The following is an 18,907-nucleotide window of genomic DNA, read 5'->3' on the forward strand; positions in this document are numbered from 1 at the left end:
GTGTGCTAAATTGGAACAACTTTGTTTGTACTTATTATACTTTAATTTCATAAAAAAGTTTTACATAAACTGTGCTAAGTGTTCTTAACTGTACTAAAATTGAACTGTTTTAAATATACTTAAGTAACATTTAAATGTATTACTTAATGTATGTAAAATTATAATACATTTAATGAGTATTACAACTGTATCAATATTATTATACACCGGGTATATTACGAATGTACTAAGAATTGATGTTAAATATGTGATCTATTTACATTACAATACAAATATGCTTCTTGTTCCTGTCTTTAGTAAGTAGCACACTTCTAGTATACTTTGTTGGCTATACTAATATATTTAAGTATACTGTACAATTTTAGCATGTTACAAAAATGTACTGTGGTAATTTAATTTACTTTCCAAAAAGGTACATGACACATAAATTCAGAGGCATATCCAATCAAACCCTCTATTACAGATGGGGATGGAACAACAGAGGCAGAACCAATCAGAATCCCTTTCAGTTTGGGGAGGGACTGCACGTCTTCCAAACTGTGAAGCCCACAAAGTTTTTACAGAGAGACATAAACTAATGTTAATACACTTGTTCAAAATAGGTGTACCATGCCATGAGGATGGTTCCAAAGGTTCCTTTGGTTCCAGAGAGATTTTTGTAAAGAAACTGGGCTTGTTTATTAATTCTTCAGTTCGGGTCCTTTTTTGTACTACCAAGACTGAGACCCACTGGGCTACTATATTTCACAGATATTTTTCCCCCCACACTTGCTAAGAACAGTGCCCTACAGAGCAGATTTTAACTTTCCCCCTCATCTTAACAGACCTGATCTTAACAGACCATAACAGGGCTGACAACACTTCAGCAGTTACTAGTGGATCAGAGCAGGTCTACAACTCATCACTTATTGTAGTATATTCATTACCTATTGTAGCAAATATTTAGAAACAAGCTGTTTTACACTAATAACCGCAGCCCTGTTAGAAAAAAGTACACCTGATTAAGAAAAGACACCTGGTTAGCAGAACATGTTTAGTTAGGTTAAGTTGAAACCATCAGAACCATCCATCTCCAAGAATAATAGAAAAAATGTTCTATAGTGTGTGTGTGTGTGAGTGAGATGTTGGCAAAAAGTGGTGAAAGTACAGTATTACAGTCAGAATTTTTGTTCCTTTATTTTAGAAAACGTCCGTTTTTTAAAGTGTGGCATTTCAAGTCACATTTTTGTTTAAAATACAGAAAATACAGACACATGAACATGAAGATGGCAAAAAAGGAAAATTTGGGGGAAGAAAACAAAAAGCTAACAAGCTTTTCTGACTGTTTGGTTTTTTTTTCCTTTTTTGACAGAATGGAATAGAAGGCGAAGGAGGGATGAAAATGAAAGGAGAGAAGAATAGGAGAGAAGGAGGAAGAAGGGCCAGAGAGAAAGAGAGAGATAGAGAGAGAGAAAGATGATGGAAGTTAGTCAGGAAAACTATGGGTTTCTTAATAATTGGTATTTTAAATTATCTTTATAAATCTAATTTTAGAATTAACTCTTTGCACCCTCACTTTTTCTGATTTTTTTTTTTTTTTTAATGTTTTTCATTTGTTTTTGTTTGATCTTGCAGACCCTGGGGTCTTGGTATCCCCCGCCCTCCGACTGCGGCGCTGAAGGGGAGGGGTAGGAGAGAGGGGAGCGCCGTTCTCGTCTGGCTCTCAGAGCGCTGATGCCCGTGGTGCCCTCTCTGGCCGAACCACGCTCGCCCCTTCCCCCCTCAGGAAGATAACGACGAGTCCTTCTGTGTTTGCTGTGCTTGTGAACGCTGCATCGACTTCTGAGATTCCACATCTTTAAAATGTTTCTCAACCTGCGAGAGGAGGAAAGAAAAAAAAAAAAAAAAAGAATATTGCAACTCAGTTTTCACATATGGACTCCAGAAAGTGTCTGGAGAATCAGGGCCAGACATTACCTGGACCTGCCCTCACACATGCAGCACACATCCAGAACTGGTTCTGCATGGTTTGGCGAGGAGTGGTATCTAGATAGCGCATGCTGGAGACACGGCTTGAACCCACTGTGAATTCTCCAGAACATTACCTGCACTAATCACACATGGGCTCACTTGTGTAAGTAAAGTCCAGAACAACTAATAGACATTTGTGTACACACAGTCTTTCCAAGTGATTTAAGTTGTGAAAGGGGTTTAATTTACACAATTTTATTCTTTACTTTTGTTTGCAGCAGCTAACATGAAGCAAGAACTGTGTTAATACTTCAGCCCATGTTTATAACAATAAATAAATGGTTGGTTGGTTGTTGGGGTTTTACTGCCACTTCAGCACATATTTGGCGACTTGTGGTTTTTCATAGTTTTTTCTAGCATGATAAGGGAAATATATATTTCGCTACATATGTATAAAATTGGGCGTTTTCCCTTGTGTTTTGTTTTTTTCTTCAAAATGCTCTTTTAATGTTTATTGGTAGTAGGGTTGCCATATATGGTTATAAGCAGAACAGTTGATGAGGATGTGTTTCATCTTTAGCTGGATATCACACAGTTAAAACGAATAAATTATTCAATAAATAAAATATCCAGTCTATTAGAGATTACTGAACTACCCCACACAGCCAGTCTGAGCTCCAGTTCATATCTTTGCAGAGCAATTACAGTATGAGTAAGGGCAAAGAGTCATGCATGTCTTCTGGCTACCGAAATAAATAGTTTTAATTTTGCCACAGTCAAAGTGTGTTCTACGTATAGTGAGAAAAACTAATTGAAAACCTAAGGTGTATCCAATAGGAGAAGAGCTGAGAAACAGTTTGAGCCCAAGTTCCAAGGGCTCTGTTTATGTTTTATTCATTAATAGTGAGGTGATCCTGATTCAGCCTGTTTATTTCAATAAAGGAGAGGGCGGGGAAGAACGACAGGATTTCTGCTCTTACTCATGAATTATCATAACATGCAAATGTGTATGTTTGAACTGCGACTCTCCTATTTGTAAGTTTGTTTAAAACAGTGTTTTCTGTCCAGAACTATAGTGAAATGAAACATAAGATACTCACGATTTTGCGTATATGACTTAAAGCGCTTCCTTCTTTTCCTTTGCAGTTCTCCACCTGATACGGCGGTGAGATTACGACGTCATCCATCACAATAATGTTCTTCTCCTGCCATTTACAGTCTTTTATGCTAAAACAGATGAGAGAGAAAAGTTTGTCCATACACAGAACAAATGGGGAAATCATGATAATTATTTTACTGTGCATAATCAATACAATCATATTTAAAATTGTATCTTTGCTCTGTTTGCTTGAGTATTATATATTCCTTCTGTATACCAGAATTTATAACAAGATTAACGAACATATATATCAAATTGGGTTTGAAGTGTATACTGACTAGGGCTGCCACAAACGATTATTTTTATAGTCGACTAATCACCGATTATTTTTTATGATTAGTCGACTAATCGGATCATACGTTAATTGAATATAAAACACAGTTTATCACAATAGAATGCAGCTGCTATTATACAACCAACATTAGATTTCAGCTATATGCTAACTAAAAATAAAAACAATTAAAATCATAGTTCATTAAACCTTTAATGAAATATGCAGCTTGTTGTAACAGACAATTATTTTACTGTTTAGCATAAAGTGTAAACAACTGTGTAAAATAAGGATAAGGCACTGGCATTTATGAAACATCTCAACCGTGAGGTTGTTTGAACTATTATGAAAAAAAAAGTATATTAATAAAAAATGCCTCTCTGTCCAGATATTGTGTACATTACCGTACACAGGGCAGCGGTCTGCACAGATCTGATTGGCAGAGGAGAGCGTTTGGTGATTTTACACCACACATGACTGATCTGTGAGTTTACTGCACCGAAAAGCACTGCACTGCAGTTGCACGCGTTTCACTTTTATTTTCTTGGTGATCCCACACTTTTGAGTTCTGTAGCGGGGTAGCCATGAAACCAGAGCCTCTCTGTATAATGTCCTGAGATGTCGTCCACTACCTACCCCGGTTTCCACTACTGCGCATGTGCGTCCAGGACAGAAAGGCAGTCGCAGCAGTTTGGAGAGAAAAACAAAGAAAAAAAAAAAAACGACTAATCGACTATTAAATTAGTCGTCGACTATTTTAATAGTCGACATAATCGTGACTAGTCGACTAATCGTGGCAGCCCTAATACTGACAAATGCTTGCAGGGCTGAAAATATAACAGCCACACGAACACGGACATTTGACACTGCAGTGAATCAGAGGCACGCAGCTTACACACAGTTTACACACAAGTGGAAAAGTTTTAATCTACCGGTACATTGAACACACAGCCACTACAGCCTTAGGTCACAATACACAGTTTTAAGATTACTGCTGCAATACTTCTTTTTGCAGTATTACAGCTGTATGTAAGGCTGGCTGCAATACCACAGGAAACTCTAGGGAATGCCCTTTCAAGTACAAATTAGTGCAATGAATGAGTGCATCTTGTAAATGAGGATTAATACTGGCCAGCATGTTCCCACATGCATATCCTACAGTTTAGCGTTCTTTAGATTTCATGTGGAATGTTAGTGTACATTTCTATCTATGACTCTTAAAACAACACATCATCTACTCTGGATTTCTTTTCTGAGTACAACCATTTTCTTTTATAGTTTAGTTTCTGAAACGAGTTTTGTATATTTGGTAGGCTGGTACGTCATCTCCTCAGCACAGGAATAATAGCAAGGCTTGTGTTTGTATTCTTACGTTTTATGTATAGTCTGGAATAGTTGCTGGCCCTCAACTGAAACCCCAGCACTGATTGCATAGGCTTGGGATAACTTGTCTTCCTTTTCCGTCCTCGCCCGACTGGCAAGCTGGGAGAAGAGATAACAAACACACACACAGACAGACAGCAAACCATTATACAGGGTAGCACCCCAGCCATACAAGTCATGTAAAAGACAGGAACAATGCCTTTGTCTGTTGTAGCATATCAAACATCAGCAAAATCAAATACATATCACTTTGAAGCACTGCAAGTTTTTCTTTACAGGCCATATTTTGGATCTCAAGTTAATACTTTTTGAGGCTATATCTCTTAACAACTGAATCAATTAATTCATATTAGAAGACAGAAATAACTATTAAATAATATTTTCCTATCAAGCAAAAAAAGCTTTTGTTAACAAAAAGAAAGAAAAAAAAAGGTCTTAAAGCTCTGCATCTCCTTTGTAATTTGCAAATAAATGCTCCAAGAGAAAATATTTTTATTTGGAATTTGAGTATATAAAATGTTCATTTTACTCAAACATATACTGAAACTAAAATGGTCTCATTTTTTTCCAGAGCTGTATATATGTATATAATCCGGTTACTGGAGAATAATGCCAGAAATTAAGTAGCCTAGTAATCTGGTTTTAGTAGGAAGGCAAGCATGCAAAGAATCATACTCAGCAGCCTTTTTAATATTGTAATGATTAAGACTTATTTTAAAAATAGAGCAGAATAATAATACAAATAATACACCTGTACACACACACAAGTACATAGAAGTTGTAATAAATAAATAAATACAATAACTAAACTTTTAAATAGCCTTTCAACCACCCACCAGTCAGATAACAGGAATTTCTAAAAACATGAACCACCTAGAACCACTGTCTGCGATTCCTACATAAAATTAGTGTAAAAAAGTAAAAGAGCATAAAACATGACGGTTCCAGATGTTTACTGTTGCTACCATAAACATATAAGAAATCACTTGACCTACACAAAACTATGGCCATTTTCCAGGTTATCTTAAGCAATATAAAAATGTTCTGGGATTGGATCAAAACTTCCTCTCTGATACAACACTGTTTCGAATAGAGGACAAAAGCTAATAGAGTCTGACCATCTCCGAGGAGGTCAATAAAAGTGCGTAGACTCCTTATTAGTGAACTACAGGCCACAAATTTAGAACAGTCCAACAAAAGGCTGTGTGGAGACATCAGTACAGTCATCCTCCTCCAGTTGTAGCTCAAGACTCACATGAGTCTACAACTGGACGAGGCATGACTGTACTTTCTGAAAAGTACTACAGCATTTGATCTGCCTACGCAAGAACAAAGCCTAAATAAAAAATGTAAATGATGTTTCAACTGAAACGCTAAATAGTTTTTAAAAGAAAAGAAAATTGAGGAAATAAGCATTAAACAATACTCAAGGTTTCAGCACGCGTGTCGTAAAATAAATTCTACCTACTAGTTAGCACAATGTACGCTATTTTCAAACTACAGCACTGCACCCACCACTCCTTTTTGAAGCTTGAAGGTCAAATAGGTCATAAAAGTAGAAGAAAAGCAAAATAAGTTGACCTTACCTTGCCCACATTCAAAGATGCTAGAGGAGGTGGTGTCTCAGTACGATCATTAATGATTTCCACCTCTGAAACGTAGGCTAAGTTAACCAGGATGACGTCACTGAGGTTGGGCTTGCCACTGGAAGAAGCACATTCTGAGAGAAGGGTGAAGTTAAGGCAAATGAAAATGAAAGTATATAATAATTATCTGGGTCACTGGGTAACCAAGCACACTGGTATACAAACAGGGAAGCATGTTGTAACTATTGTACTGGCTGATAACTGTTAAAACTAAATTTGGTACGGATATTGATAATTGATAATTCAATTAGGACTTCCGACAAGACCACAAAAATGCTGACAGCAAACCCCGTCTTTAATTGAAGATGGGTCACATCAAACATTCATATATTATCAGTTCACCAGTGTTAGCCGACACTTCCACATTACATGATGACATAGCTAGAAGGGAAGAAAAGGCATTTGCAACTCAACTGCCACAAAACAGCTTCAACATGCTTGGAGGAGAACACTAAGTGATGATTAAGACTGTGGCCACACTCTCCTCGTGTCAACTGTTTATGCGTGTTTGTATTAAAGCTCTCTAGACTAATAACAGAGACACAATGGCAAAAATTTGACCCCCACTTCCTGACATACTGATCTTGTTTACACCTTGTCACTTCACGTGACTAATAACGGGATTGTATTCTGTAATGATGTAGGTCAAATGCATTTAGAATTTGGAGTCAATTTGTAGTCATATTGACCCGCAGTTCCTAATTAAAGCTGCATTAAACTTTACTTAGAGAGGAGACATTTCTTCTAAACCAACGTGGCAAATATAGCCTCCTTTCATATCGCAATTCTAAACCATTTGAACCTGCACATTCTGCGTTTACAGTACAGTTCATTGTTTTAGGTGCAGCCAAGGACTTGACCTGTAGCTACATGAAACGAGCTGGAAACCCAATCAACAAAGTCTTTGAACTAGTCGATTTTTCTATTATTAATTTTTTTTAATCACATTTCAAGTTTCCTGACAATGCAAGCCAACATCAAGTAAGAGACTGATTATACAGACGAGTGTCTCGTACCATTAGGTATAAATCACTAGTGCTTTCAATTCTCATCAATAACCCCAGACAAACATAGAACATTTAGGAAAAACTAAACATTTCTATAAAGCATTTTAAAACAGAAGTGATTTTAAACCAAGACTGCACCATCTAACTTTAAAGGGTTGACCACCATCACCACAAACCAAATATTTAACACAACACAAACAGAGTTGACTTAACTAGCTAGTTAGCTAATAGGCTGGGTTTTGTCTGAATAACACAGCAAAACATTGAGGAAAAAAAATACTGAATTTAGTTGTCCAGTTTTCCATTTACCTACAACAGATGAGTAGTAGTTTACATGTGTTCTGTCAACTTATTGCACATCATATAAATTTTAGCATATTATATAATAACGGCAATTCATAAAAAAAAGCTTCTAACCACCTTTATTAACTTAGCCCTGATACACTGCTTTACTAATCCAACTATCCAATTTAAGTCATGTTGTAATATGGTGCTTAATGATTCTCTGAATCGAGTGCCGATCATTAAATTATTATTTTTTTTTTACATTTTTGGTCAGTGTCAGTCAACAGTACAAGTCAATGGCCCTTTTCCAGCATACAATAAATACATCAGCAAGTATCGGCCAAAATATTAAAATATCGGTCAAATCTAGCCATCAGACCGATGCCAACATAATTATGATCTCAGTGCATCCCTATTTTTTTTTTATTACTAAACACTTATTTCTCAGAAGATAAAGGAATTTCAAAAATTTATTTTTTTTATCTTTAACCCAGTCACACCATCCAATTTACAGAGATTGTTTATTTATAAGAACTGCAAATATTAAAAATGTGCTGCTAACGTAATAAACCTAAAAGTGTATCCTTAGAATTTTGTTTTTAATGCATCAGAACACTCTCAGAACACTGTACGTATTGTCTCATAAGTGTTATTATAAGCGAGTATATTTGGCCAATAAAGCCGGATCCTGGTTCTGATTTATAATAATACAGGGACAGAATTTAACTCAAAACAACTTTAAGTAAGAAAAAAATTATTATTAAATGACTGATTTCATGCCTAAGGTAGGAAAATGTATTTTGTGAGGCTTAACTCAACAGCATGATATGCGTTATATTTTCAACTTTAAAAAACAAACACTATGAACTCAAAATTTAGGGTACAGTGTGATTATCAAAAAAAGCAGTTTGTTGCCTGAGGCAACATCATGCCATAGGGTTAAATGATCAAAAATACACTTTTTTGAGGAATGCATTTTTTTCATAGAATATATGTTACAAAAGGCGCTCAGCTCAGCTTTTGTATTTTTCCTTTAATATAAACTTAGAGTATCACATCTCGGCAGATCCCCACATGATTAACCCAGCTATAAACTGACTGACATTCGGTTACCTGCCAGTAGAAACGCCTTACCCTCAGCTGCCGACTCAGCTAACGCTAGTTAGCTATCTTGGCCAAATGGTTAGCTTTAGCTAATCGATAAACACAAGACTATTTGATCATATAATTTATCGTTTAGATTGATATTCTGGTTGATAATAAAATACACGCCATTATTATTAATTTCTAAAGTAGGTGTTATGTTTAAATGAGCAAGAAAACGCACAGGAAAATTAGCTAGTAGTTAAGTTAGTTAATGCTAACGCTAATGCTAACTACACCGAGTCTCGTATCCAGAGCTAGAGGTGGAGGGCAGGCTAAAGCTAAGCTACCCTATGCTAAGCTAAGCTAAACGTATAGACAACCCAACTACAGCCGTATCAAAACACGCGGAAGCTGCGAATAATCACCAGATTAACCGCTACAGCAGCCCAGCAAAGCTCCACACAGCAAATAAAGCCAACAACCGCGGGTCCAAACACCCGAATCCTGGCTCGCTTCGCTCCAGCGCCGTATGAATGAGCAGCCCTGAGCTCTGTTAGCATAGCGGCTAAAGCCCGCAGCTCCCCGGCGCCCAAACACACACACACTCAGTCGGACTCGCTGCCACAGAACCGGGCCGCTCCACGCCGCGCGGCCCGGGAACCGCCGGCACCATCACGGAACAAACAAAGGATACTCAGAGTTAACATCTTGGTCTGGTAATCAAAGGCCACAACTTCTCCCTGCAGGCGCTGGCCCAGGCAGGTGAGGCAGGAGACGCTGCTTCCCACGCTGAAATACTCCCCCGGTCCAGGAGCCGCCATCTTCTCCGCCAGGGAAACCCGGAGAGCGGCGCTTTACGGCGGACACAAACCGGAGAACCTCCGCAGCGGAGATCACCCACTTCAACACATTCCCTCGCGGGCCAGACACCAGGGGGCGCTCCGGAGTGAGCCCACAATACATGAGATCCTGTGGAGCTTTTGAGGTAAATCATTTATTAATAGTTTATAAATGAAAAATGTGCTGTTCTTATAGTTTTCTCAACATTTCTCAACATAAATATATCAAACATGTTTCATGCCCTGTAGTCATTTATAAAACGCTTTATAAAATGCTTTTTTACAGTTATAAGCCTTTTTTTGTAACCCCACCAACCTAGCTATCATCTCACAATTCATTATTTTGAGACACTGTCTCATTATTTTGAGACACTGTCTCATTATTTTGAGACACTGTCTCATTATTTTGAGATACTATCCTAATATTTTGAGATAGTAAGTCATTCATATAAGATAGTAAAATATTATTTTGAGATACTATCTAAATATTTTGAGATAGCATGTCATTATTTGAGATGCTATCTTATTACTTTTAGGTACTATCCAATTATTCATATTTTAAGATTTTTTTGAAATACTATCTCATTATTTTGAAAAACACTTTTTTCCCAAAAGCAAAACAATGACCTAGGACCTCAAAATAATGACTTAATATCTCACTCACTTAATATCTTACTTAATAAAAATACGAAAAAATGTTCTGGGTTTTTAAAAAGTAATTTTAGGCCAAGCACACAGTAACTAGTTAAAACCCGTTATACTATGGTAGAATCTGTTACCTGTTAAAGAATTAAACTATATAACTAAAGTTTTCTGAACTGTTTTTTAGGAAAATACATAATTAAACCTTGCAAAATGAAAATAATATCCTGCACAAGTAGTTAGAAACGATTTTTATTGGAGTTTTAGCCGTTTATCTCCATACACCTCCATTCATTTTGGACTCACTCGCGGGCTCTCTCTATCGGTAACAGTCATTTACTGCGATAAAGGAGGAACCAAGAAGTGGGCAGGCTCTCCATAAACCAGCTCTGTCACAACCCGGAGAAACGGGGCGTGTCGGAGGACGGACCGTACAAAGGAACAGTTCACCCATTCACACTGACCTCCACAATATACCCACACATCCCTCTATACACACACACTATATACTCTTATAGCTGAGATTAGCCTTAATTCCCTTCAGCTCGAAAATAACTCCTTAAACTACACGTTTCTGATATCTTATAAAATGTATGTATACACTGTGTAATTGTGGTTTATAATAATAATAATAATAATAAAAATAAAATTACTATTGATAATAATAATAATAATAATACACACCGGGCACACCTTAATTTCAGTGTTTTTCCATAATTTAAAGTTTTTATTGAGCACTTCTCGCTTAGATGACAGCTTTGCACATCTTGTTATTTTCTCAGTCAGCTTCATGAGGTAGAGTCACCTGGAATGTCTTTTAGTTAACAGCTGTGCCATGTGGTGTTGTGAAGAGGTAGAGTTGGTATACAGTGAATAACCCTATTTGAGTAACTTTTTAATCCATATTTAGGCAAAAACTACTAAAGTAGAGTAAAGTTATGTAAAGAAAAATACTTTAAGAAATTAAAATCAGTCAATCCAAAAAAATGACCCAGGTAAGAAAGACCACTGTTGCACAGGATAAATTCATGATTAAAAACAACTGGCTCGTTTTTTTACATATTGTATATATTTTATGTTTTGTTTTAAGATCTGTATGGATGTCAATTTTTAAATATTTGTCAATAACAATATATTAAATATATACAAAACATATTAAAGCATTAGGTGAGCGATATGTAACTATATATATATATATATATATATATATATATATATATATATATATATATATATATATATATATATGTAACAAAACATTTAAATTCTATAAATAAAAACGTTTTAGAAGGGTTCATTCACCCCCATTCATTGAGGCGTTTGGCGCCCTCTAGCGTTTCAGTTGTGGTCAGACAGGCTACACTGCTCAGAGAATCTCTAGAGAGGAGAAAACCCAATTAAGAATCTCTTCTTAAATATGATTATAATTTTAGGTAAATATTGCACAAATTTAAGTTTGCTAAAAATATATCCTCATTAAAAAAACATTTGTTTATTCAGACTTATACGATTATATACATACCTTACCTTATGTTGTATTGTGTTATATACAAAAACATATATGTATTTTTATAAGATTTAATTGCATTATATCTATATATAATTTGTCATTGTTTATAGATTTACTGATTTCTTAATAATAAAAAACTTTGTGACGTAACAAAACCTGTTTTCCGCTTAAATGCGGATTACGAAGCAGTGAATTGAAACACTTTGATTCAAATGAATCAACTCCGTTCGAATCTGGCAACAGAGCTGAAAGAATTGAGCGGACTGCGAGTCACCAGGGTTGCCAGTCTGTAACATTATTACTCGGATAATCATGTTTTAAAACCTCCAAAATGCAAAGAAAACCGTCTAAAAACAAAACAGATGGTGTTCAGCATTATTACAGGGTTTATTCCAACATGGACTTAAAATACAATTATTTATCTTATTTATCAATACTTACAAAAAACGACATTTAAATTATTGTATATATGCACACTATCATAATTATTGAATTGTATAATAGGACACAAGAACCGATGCACATTAGAAAAGTAATTACAATTTCATTTTTGGACTGATGTCATAAATTATGTTAAGTCTTATGTTAAGTACAATGACTTGTACTGTTGATGTATGTTTGTTTATAAAGTTTGTATGCTCTCTGCTTTCTTAGTTTTTATGTGATTGACACCCCACCCCCTATTCTATGTTTCAATGTTAATGTTCTATTATAATGCAGAGATTTCTAATTGTAAAATCAATAAAAAAGATTGTAACAAAAAAGAAAAGTAATTACAATACAAAAAATGCAAATAAATACTCATACAGAATATCCAACACAAACACTGCTTATTCACTGCTTTTAATTTCCATCAGCAGGACTAGCTCTGTCTTTGCCAACAACCAATACTTGATAGTTTTGTACACCCGTCTAAATGCTTTTTTTCTCTAGCCAATTTTAGACACAACCGACCAATGTGTGAGGAAAGCAACCAATCTGGCAACATGGCGGGCCGCTGGATGCTGTTAATTTCATGTAGTTCATTAATGTGAGGCTTTTGTTTCTAAATGGGTAATATAGTGATCAGAGATTATTCTATAAAAACAGCACAGAGCTTTATTAACTTTAATCCAGGGCTAATTTTGATACAGAGTTTTAGACACAGTTCAGCCGTTAACCGGTGTGTGGAGTACTGAGCCATTTCGGTCATAGGTCCAGTGATTCAAATGAATCGATTCAGTTCGAATCTGAGTTTCGAGTTTGACATCAGGAAGGTTGCCAGGTTCGTGTTTTCCCGCCACGATGTACATTTTGGGTTTTCCCGCCAAAATGTAGTAAATTAATGTAACCAGAAATCACTAGGTGATAAAAAAATGTTTTTCTCTAGCCTATTTCAGACACAACCGACCAATTTGGCATGAAAACAACCAATCTGGCAGGTTCAGGAGGGTCAAGAACAGAAATGAGTAAGTAAAAGTCAGTTCTTTTTTTTTTTTTTTTTTTTTCTAATTATGTTACTATTAAATGTTCTTGACTGGGTTATAAAACTATAATAAAATAACTAATAACAACTAATAAAACACAAATATTACAATATTATTAATGACTTTAAGATAAATAGCAATACTGATCATACATTTCTTATAAACAAAATAGTCGTACGCCAGTTTTTTTTTTTTTTTTGCCATTTGCTTTAAACGTGTGACAGACATATATTTTGGGCTCGTTTAAGCTTCTGAAGGGCGAGTTTTAGATTGACTTTGGGCTGGATATTTTTGTTGGACCTGGCAACCCTGGATATTACTATCACTGTAGATGGAGCACGAAATCAAGACTTCTGATGTGTCGACCAAGTGCGGAATTAGGGATTTGGGACGCGCCCGGGCCAGTTCACCCCGCGTGACCCCCTTAGCTAAACTACCCGCAGCTGTAAAACACAGCGCCGGTAAAACACAGCGCCGGTAAAAACTGCAGCTCCGCGCGGAACATGGAGGCCGTTTACACCCACGGAGTGTGGGTGGCCGAGGCTCTTCAGACTGAAACACGGAGATACGAGGATTTCTGGCTCTTCGCGACTCATCTCGGAGACCCTAAAGCCGCGTTCCTGCTGGTCTTCCCGCTCGCCTTCTACCTGCACCGGCGCAGCGGCGTGGCCGTGCTGTGGGTCTCCGCGCTCTCCGAGTGGCTCAACCTGGTGTTTAAATGGTGAGAAATTAAATTAAAATAATCCTCATATATAAACCAGTAAACCTGACTCTCTATTACAGTAATGTGCAGAGTAATAACAGTTACACAACTAATAACAGCTTATATTATTTAGAAATTAATATTTCCCTTATTATTATTAATATTTATACCAGTAATGTATCTGTAAGTAAAGCTGTGAGGCACTGTGCTGTGTGTAACGTTACTGATGTGGAATGTAAAAATACAAAATACTTTGTTACTTAGGTAAAAGTACAAAAGTATTAAGAGTAAAGAAGTAAGCACTCCCAAATGGTTTAAAGTAAAAAAAGTACATAGCTACTTCTGAATGTGTTTAATGAAAATTAATTAAAAAAAAAGTAAATGTATAAAAGGACAGACTTTTAAATGAACTAAAAGTACATATCCATGAAGGTACAGAAAGTAAAAGTACTCCTAAATATTAAAATTCAAATGAAATTAAATAAAAGTAGAAAAGTAAGCTCTCTTTTATCTACTAAAATACAGGTAAAAGTATAAAAGTATACAGTTTTGAATGTACTAAAAGTAAAAGTAGAAAAGTAAAAACCCATAAAATTACATATAGTAAAAATGTAATAGTCAAGAAATCACTTCTTCTTAGTCTCTGCTCTTTATACTGCAAAAACGTGTAATTAAAAATCTGAGTTTTTATGTCATAATTAGCTAATAAATAAATGTTGTTGATGATTTTAGCTCTGATATTCAAAACCTTTGACTCTAAAAGCCTGTTTCTGGCCTCTCACTTTTGAACAAATGTGTGTAATTTACTGAAATTGTTTGTGTTTTAATGATGCGGAAATTAAAAGTAATATTCAAACGCAGTCATCCATTGGTTTACTTTCTAAAGTGGCCGCATCCAAAATCACACTCTATTGCACTGCAAGTAGTTTGTAGAAAAAAAACAGTGCCCTGCCATAAGAAGTTTGTTTATTATTGGAATATATGCTCTCCAAACCATCACTGATTGGTGGAAACTTCACACTAGACCTCGAGCAGTTTGGACTGTGCGTCTCTCCACTCTTCCTCCAGACTCTGCTCCCTTGATTTACAAATGAAATGTAAAATTTACTGATGATCAGTGATGGTTTGGAGAGACATGTCATCTGCTGGTGTTGATCCACTGTGTTTTATTATCAAGTCTAAAGTCAGTGCAGTTTTGTTTTCCTGCAAATTTTTACAGCACTTCATGCTTTCCTATGCTACTGACAACTTTTATAGAGATGCAGATTTCATGTAGTCGGATATGAAGTGGCCTATATCAGTATATGGATTAGGGCTGCCACAAACGATTATTTTTATAGTCGACTAATCACCGATTATTTTTTATGATTAGTCGACTAATCGGATCATGCGTTAATTGAATATAAAACACAGTTTATCACAATAGAATGCAGCTGCTATTATACAACCAACATTAGATTTCAGCTATATGCTAACTAAAAATAAAAACAATTAAAATCATAGTTCATTAAACCTTTAATGAAATATGCAGCTTGTTGTAACAGACAATTATTTTACTGTTTAGCATAAAGTGTAAACAACTGTGTAAAATAAGGATAAGGCACTGGCATTTATGAAACATCTCAACCGTGAGGTTGTTTGAACTATTATGAAAAAAAAGTATATTAATAAAAAATGCCTCTCTGTCCAGATATTGTGTACATTACCGTACACAGGGCAGCGGTCTGCACAGATCTGATTGGCAGAGGAGAGCATTTGGTGATTTTACACCACACATGACTGATCTGTGAGTTTACTGCACCGAAAAGCACTGAAAACAGAAGCCACTGTCAGAATGAAATCCTTCTCTGTAGTTTATCGGTTTGGGACGGCATTTGTGACAACGTCTGGGTCCGGATCCGGATCCGGATCGCGGTCCGCCTATTAGTGACCTCTGTTTTAAAGCTATCAAGATGAGTAAGTTAAGTACTAAGTTAACGCTCTGTTTACGCTAATTTTAGCAGCTAAATAGCAATTTAGCTTCTTCGTCATTTAATCAGCCACAACATGCCTCCTTTTCAGGTGCTCGTGCATCGCGGTTGTGCTGCCGAGGAAGGCAAGTTCTTCATTGCAGATATTGCATTGCATGCGTTTCACTTTTATTTTCTTGGTGATCCCACACTTTTGAGTTCTGTAGCGGGGTAGCCATGAAACCAGAGCCTGTCTGTATAATGTCCTGAGATGTCGTCCACTACCTACCCCGGTTTCCACTACTGCGCATGTGCGTCCAGGACAGAAAGGCAGTCGCAGCAGTTTGGAGAGAAAAACAAAGAAAAAAAAAAAACGACTAATCGACTATTAAATTAGTCGTCGACTATTTTAATAGTCGACATAATCGTGACTAGTCGACTAATCGTGGCAGCCCTAATATGGATGTTTGGTCATATTGCATTAATCCATGGTAGTTAAATAACACTGCACTGACCTGTGGTATAAATGTGTTGAAGTCTGCTGTATTGGATGTAGTAAATTCTGACAGAGACTCTTGGGGATGTTTTTGCATAAAGTCTTCTAGCTAGACACTGCCGGTCACTTTTGGCATGTGAGTATAATTGCAATTGATCTGTGAGCAAGTTTCTAATTTTGCTGTTCTGTGTTATTTTCAGGATCCTGTTTGGACAGAGGCCATACTGGTGGATCGGAGAATCCCAGTTATTTGTGAAAAACGCACCTAAAGTGGAACAGTTCCAGTCCTCATGTGAAACAGGACCAGGTAATACAGCAGGAGAAACTCTGAAATGAATAATGGATTAGTGTTTGTGCTCAGCTTTCACTCAGAGTCGTTTAGAACTGCTAAATTGGAAACCAGTTTTTAAAATTATTTCTGCCCATTTACTTTATACCAGAGTATCTGCAGTTAAAGTCTGCTTAAATCCGGTCACTCTGGGTCAGTGATCACATCAACATCATCTTGGGGGTGAAAAAAATAAATGAGCTTGTTTTTTGACCTTATGTCCACAGTGCACTGAATTATCCTTGATTGCGCTAAAGCATAATTAAGATTTCCTTAAAGTGTTTTTCATGTATCCTCGGTTCTTTTAAAAGTGGTGCAAATGCAGGCTGGTTCGCTGAACAACACAAAGGTTCTTATTCTCCTGACTGGAACCATTTTTTTCCCCCAGGTTTATTTATTATTTTTTAATGTAATAATACAGAGCTAAATCCAATCCAGTCAAATAAAACTAAGCAAAAATAGGGGGAAAAATACAACAAAAATGGATAGATAAGACACACAGTATCCTAAAAAAGAAAAAAGGAACATATATAACATAATAGAAAGACAAAAAAAAAACACAATTATATAATAAATATTCAACAGTTACTGAGGAATAACAAAGGATTGTAAGCTTCTCACATATACAAAGAAATGTTCCCACATTTTTTTTATAGGTGCTCAACGAACCTCTAATGGTGTACCTGATTTTCTCCATTTTGACACATCTCAATATTTCCATAATCCACTGAGAGTGTGAAGGTGGGAATGAAGACTTCCACCTCAGTAAAATTAAACGCCTCGCCTTAAGTGTAGTAAATGCAATAAAGTCTGCTTTATACTTTAAGAGTGAAGTATCTATAGGGGGGACACCAAAAAGAGCAATGCTTGCATTCAGGTCAGTGAATTCAAGGGGTGTCTTAATACAAATGGAAATAGTATTAAATATTTTTGACTAGTAGTTATAAAGTAATGGGGACTGGAACCATTTCAAGAACCAAAGTTATTTTGGTTGAAAAGTACTGATAATCACCTAAACTTATGCTTTTACCTTGTTATGAGTAATAACAAACTATATTAATAAGCAGGCCGACTACTGACTGCAATCTTAGTGGTATTTCTGGTAACACCAATCATGGAGATAATCTGATCACGGATCAAGTCCAGACCTTTAGCAAAAAGAGCCAATCAGCTTACTGCTGATGTTGCCAGTGGGGGAGGGTTGATGTGGAGACCTGTATAAGTGCAGTAGCCATAGCAAGAAAAAATGTTTCTGTGCATTATTTAGCCAAATGTTACAAACTTTTTGAGGTTTTCAGCAGATTTTATTAGTTATATTGTAGTTGGAGTTGCAAAGATGGCTACAGAGTGAACAGACTTGCCTATAATAAGAGTGGGAATCACAGGGCACCTCACTATCCAATATTATCACAAATTGGTGCTGATAATAACAATCACTATACTGTAATTCTGCAATACTCAATATACTATTGCATCTAAAAAAAAATAGAATATAATTGAAAAGGTTATATTTCAGGGATTCAGTTCAAAATGTAAAACTCATATATTAAATAAATGTATTACATGCAGAGAGATTTATTTTAAGAGTTTATTTATTTTATTGTTGATGATTTTGGCTTACAGCCAATGAAAATCTAAAAATCAGTGTCTCAGAAAATTAGATTATTATATAAGGCCTATTAGCACTTGAGGCAGTGTGGGCAGTGTGGCAAGTCCTGCTGGAAAATGAAATCTGCATCTCCTTAAAAGTTGTCAGCAGAGGAAAGCATTAAGTCCTGTGAGATTTTCTGGGGAAAACACTGCACTGACTTTAGACTTTATAATATAACACAGTGGACCAACACCACTTTTTTGTTTCGTCAATGATATTCACATTTTTTGAGATGCACTAGTATTCTGTAATATACTTCACATCTTGCCCCACCTCCATTGGTAATGGTGTGAAATCTGATCACATGAGAGCTCATAGCTGACAATCCTATTTTGATTTTTTGTGATTAGATCATCCAAAATGTATGTTAATACCAGGTGTGAACAGAGGCTTTTATGTGGGGTTCTAAGCAGTAACCTGTAAGCAGCTGATTTGTTCTTTTTGTTGTTGAGAGGAGGGATTTTATCTGTAAACAGATGCCATGTTAAGCAGTAGAAGAACCTGCTTTTATATTGTAACCATCTCCTCATTAACAA

General features: G+C 36.1%; 2 protein-coding genes across 7 annotated transcripts in view; one reads left to right on the forward strand and one right to left on the reverse strand.

Moving 5' to 3' along the window:
- Positions 1-1,151: 1,151 nt before the first annotated feature.
- On the reverse strand, positions 1,152-9,686 carry lsm12b (LSM12 homolog b). Its single transcript, XM_007239748.4, has 5 exons — positions 9,482-9,686; positions 6,350-6,483; positions 4,753-4,862; positions 3,051-3,177; positions 1,152-1,854 (listed from the first exon to the last, which is right to left on the reverse strand). Exons 1-5 carry the CDS (start codon positions 9,606-9,608, stop codon positions 1,762-1,764), a joined length of 591 nt encoding a protein of 196 aa, XP_007239810.2. The 5' UTR covers positions 9,609-9,686; the 3' UTR covers positions 1,152-1,761.
- Positions 9,687-13,710: 4,024 nt separating this feature from the next.
- Positions 13,711-18,907, forward strand: part of g6pc3 (glucose-6-phosphatase catalytic subunit 3) — a 28,063-nt gene continuing 22,866 nt past the window's right edge. For all 6 annotated transcript variants that reach the window (XR_007424574.1, XR_007424575.1, XR_007424572.1 and 3 more), the window contains exons 1-2: positions 13,711-13,965; positions 16,593-16,699. Coding sequence is in view for 2 of the 6 variants with exons in the window: in XM_007239746.4 (XP_007239808.3) it covers positions 13,748-13,965; positions 16,593-16,699 (325 nt within the window). In the remaining 4 variants the exon portion in view is untranslated. The remainder of the gene's footprint in view (positions 13,966-16,592; positions 16,700-18,907) is intronic.

Source organism: Astyanax mexicanus, chromosome 15 (genome assembly GCF_023375975.1).
Source record: "Astyanax mexicanus isolate ESR-SI-001 chromosome 15, AstMex3_surface, whole genome shotgun sequence".
In the NCBI taxonomy this organism is placed as follows: Eukaryota; Metazoa; Chordata; class Actinopteri; order Characiformes; family Acestrorhamphidae; genus Astyanax; species Astyanax mexicanus.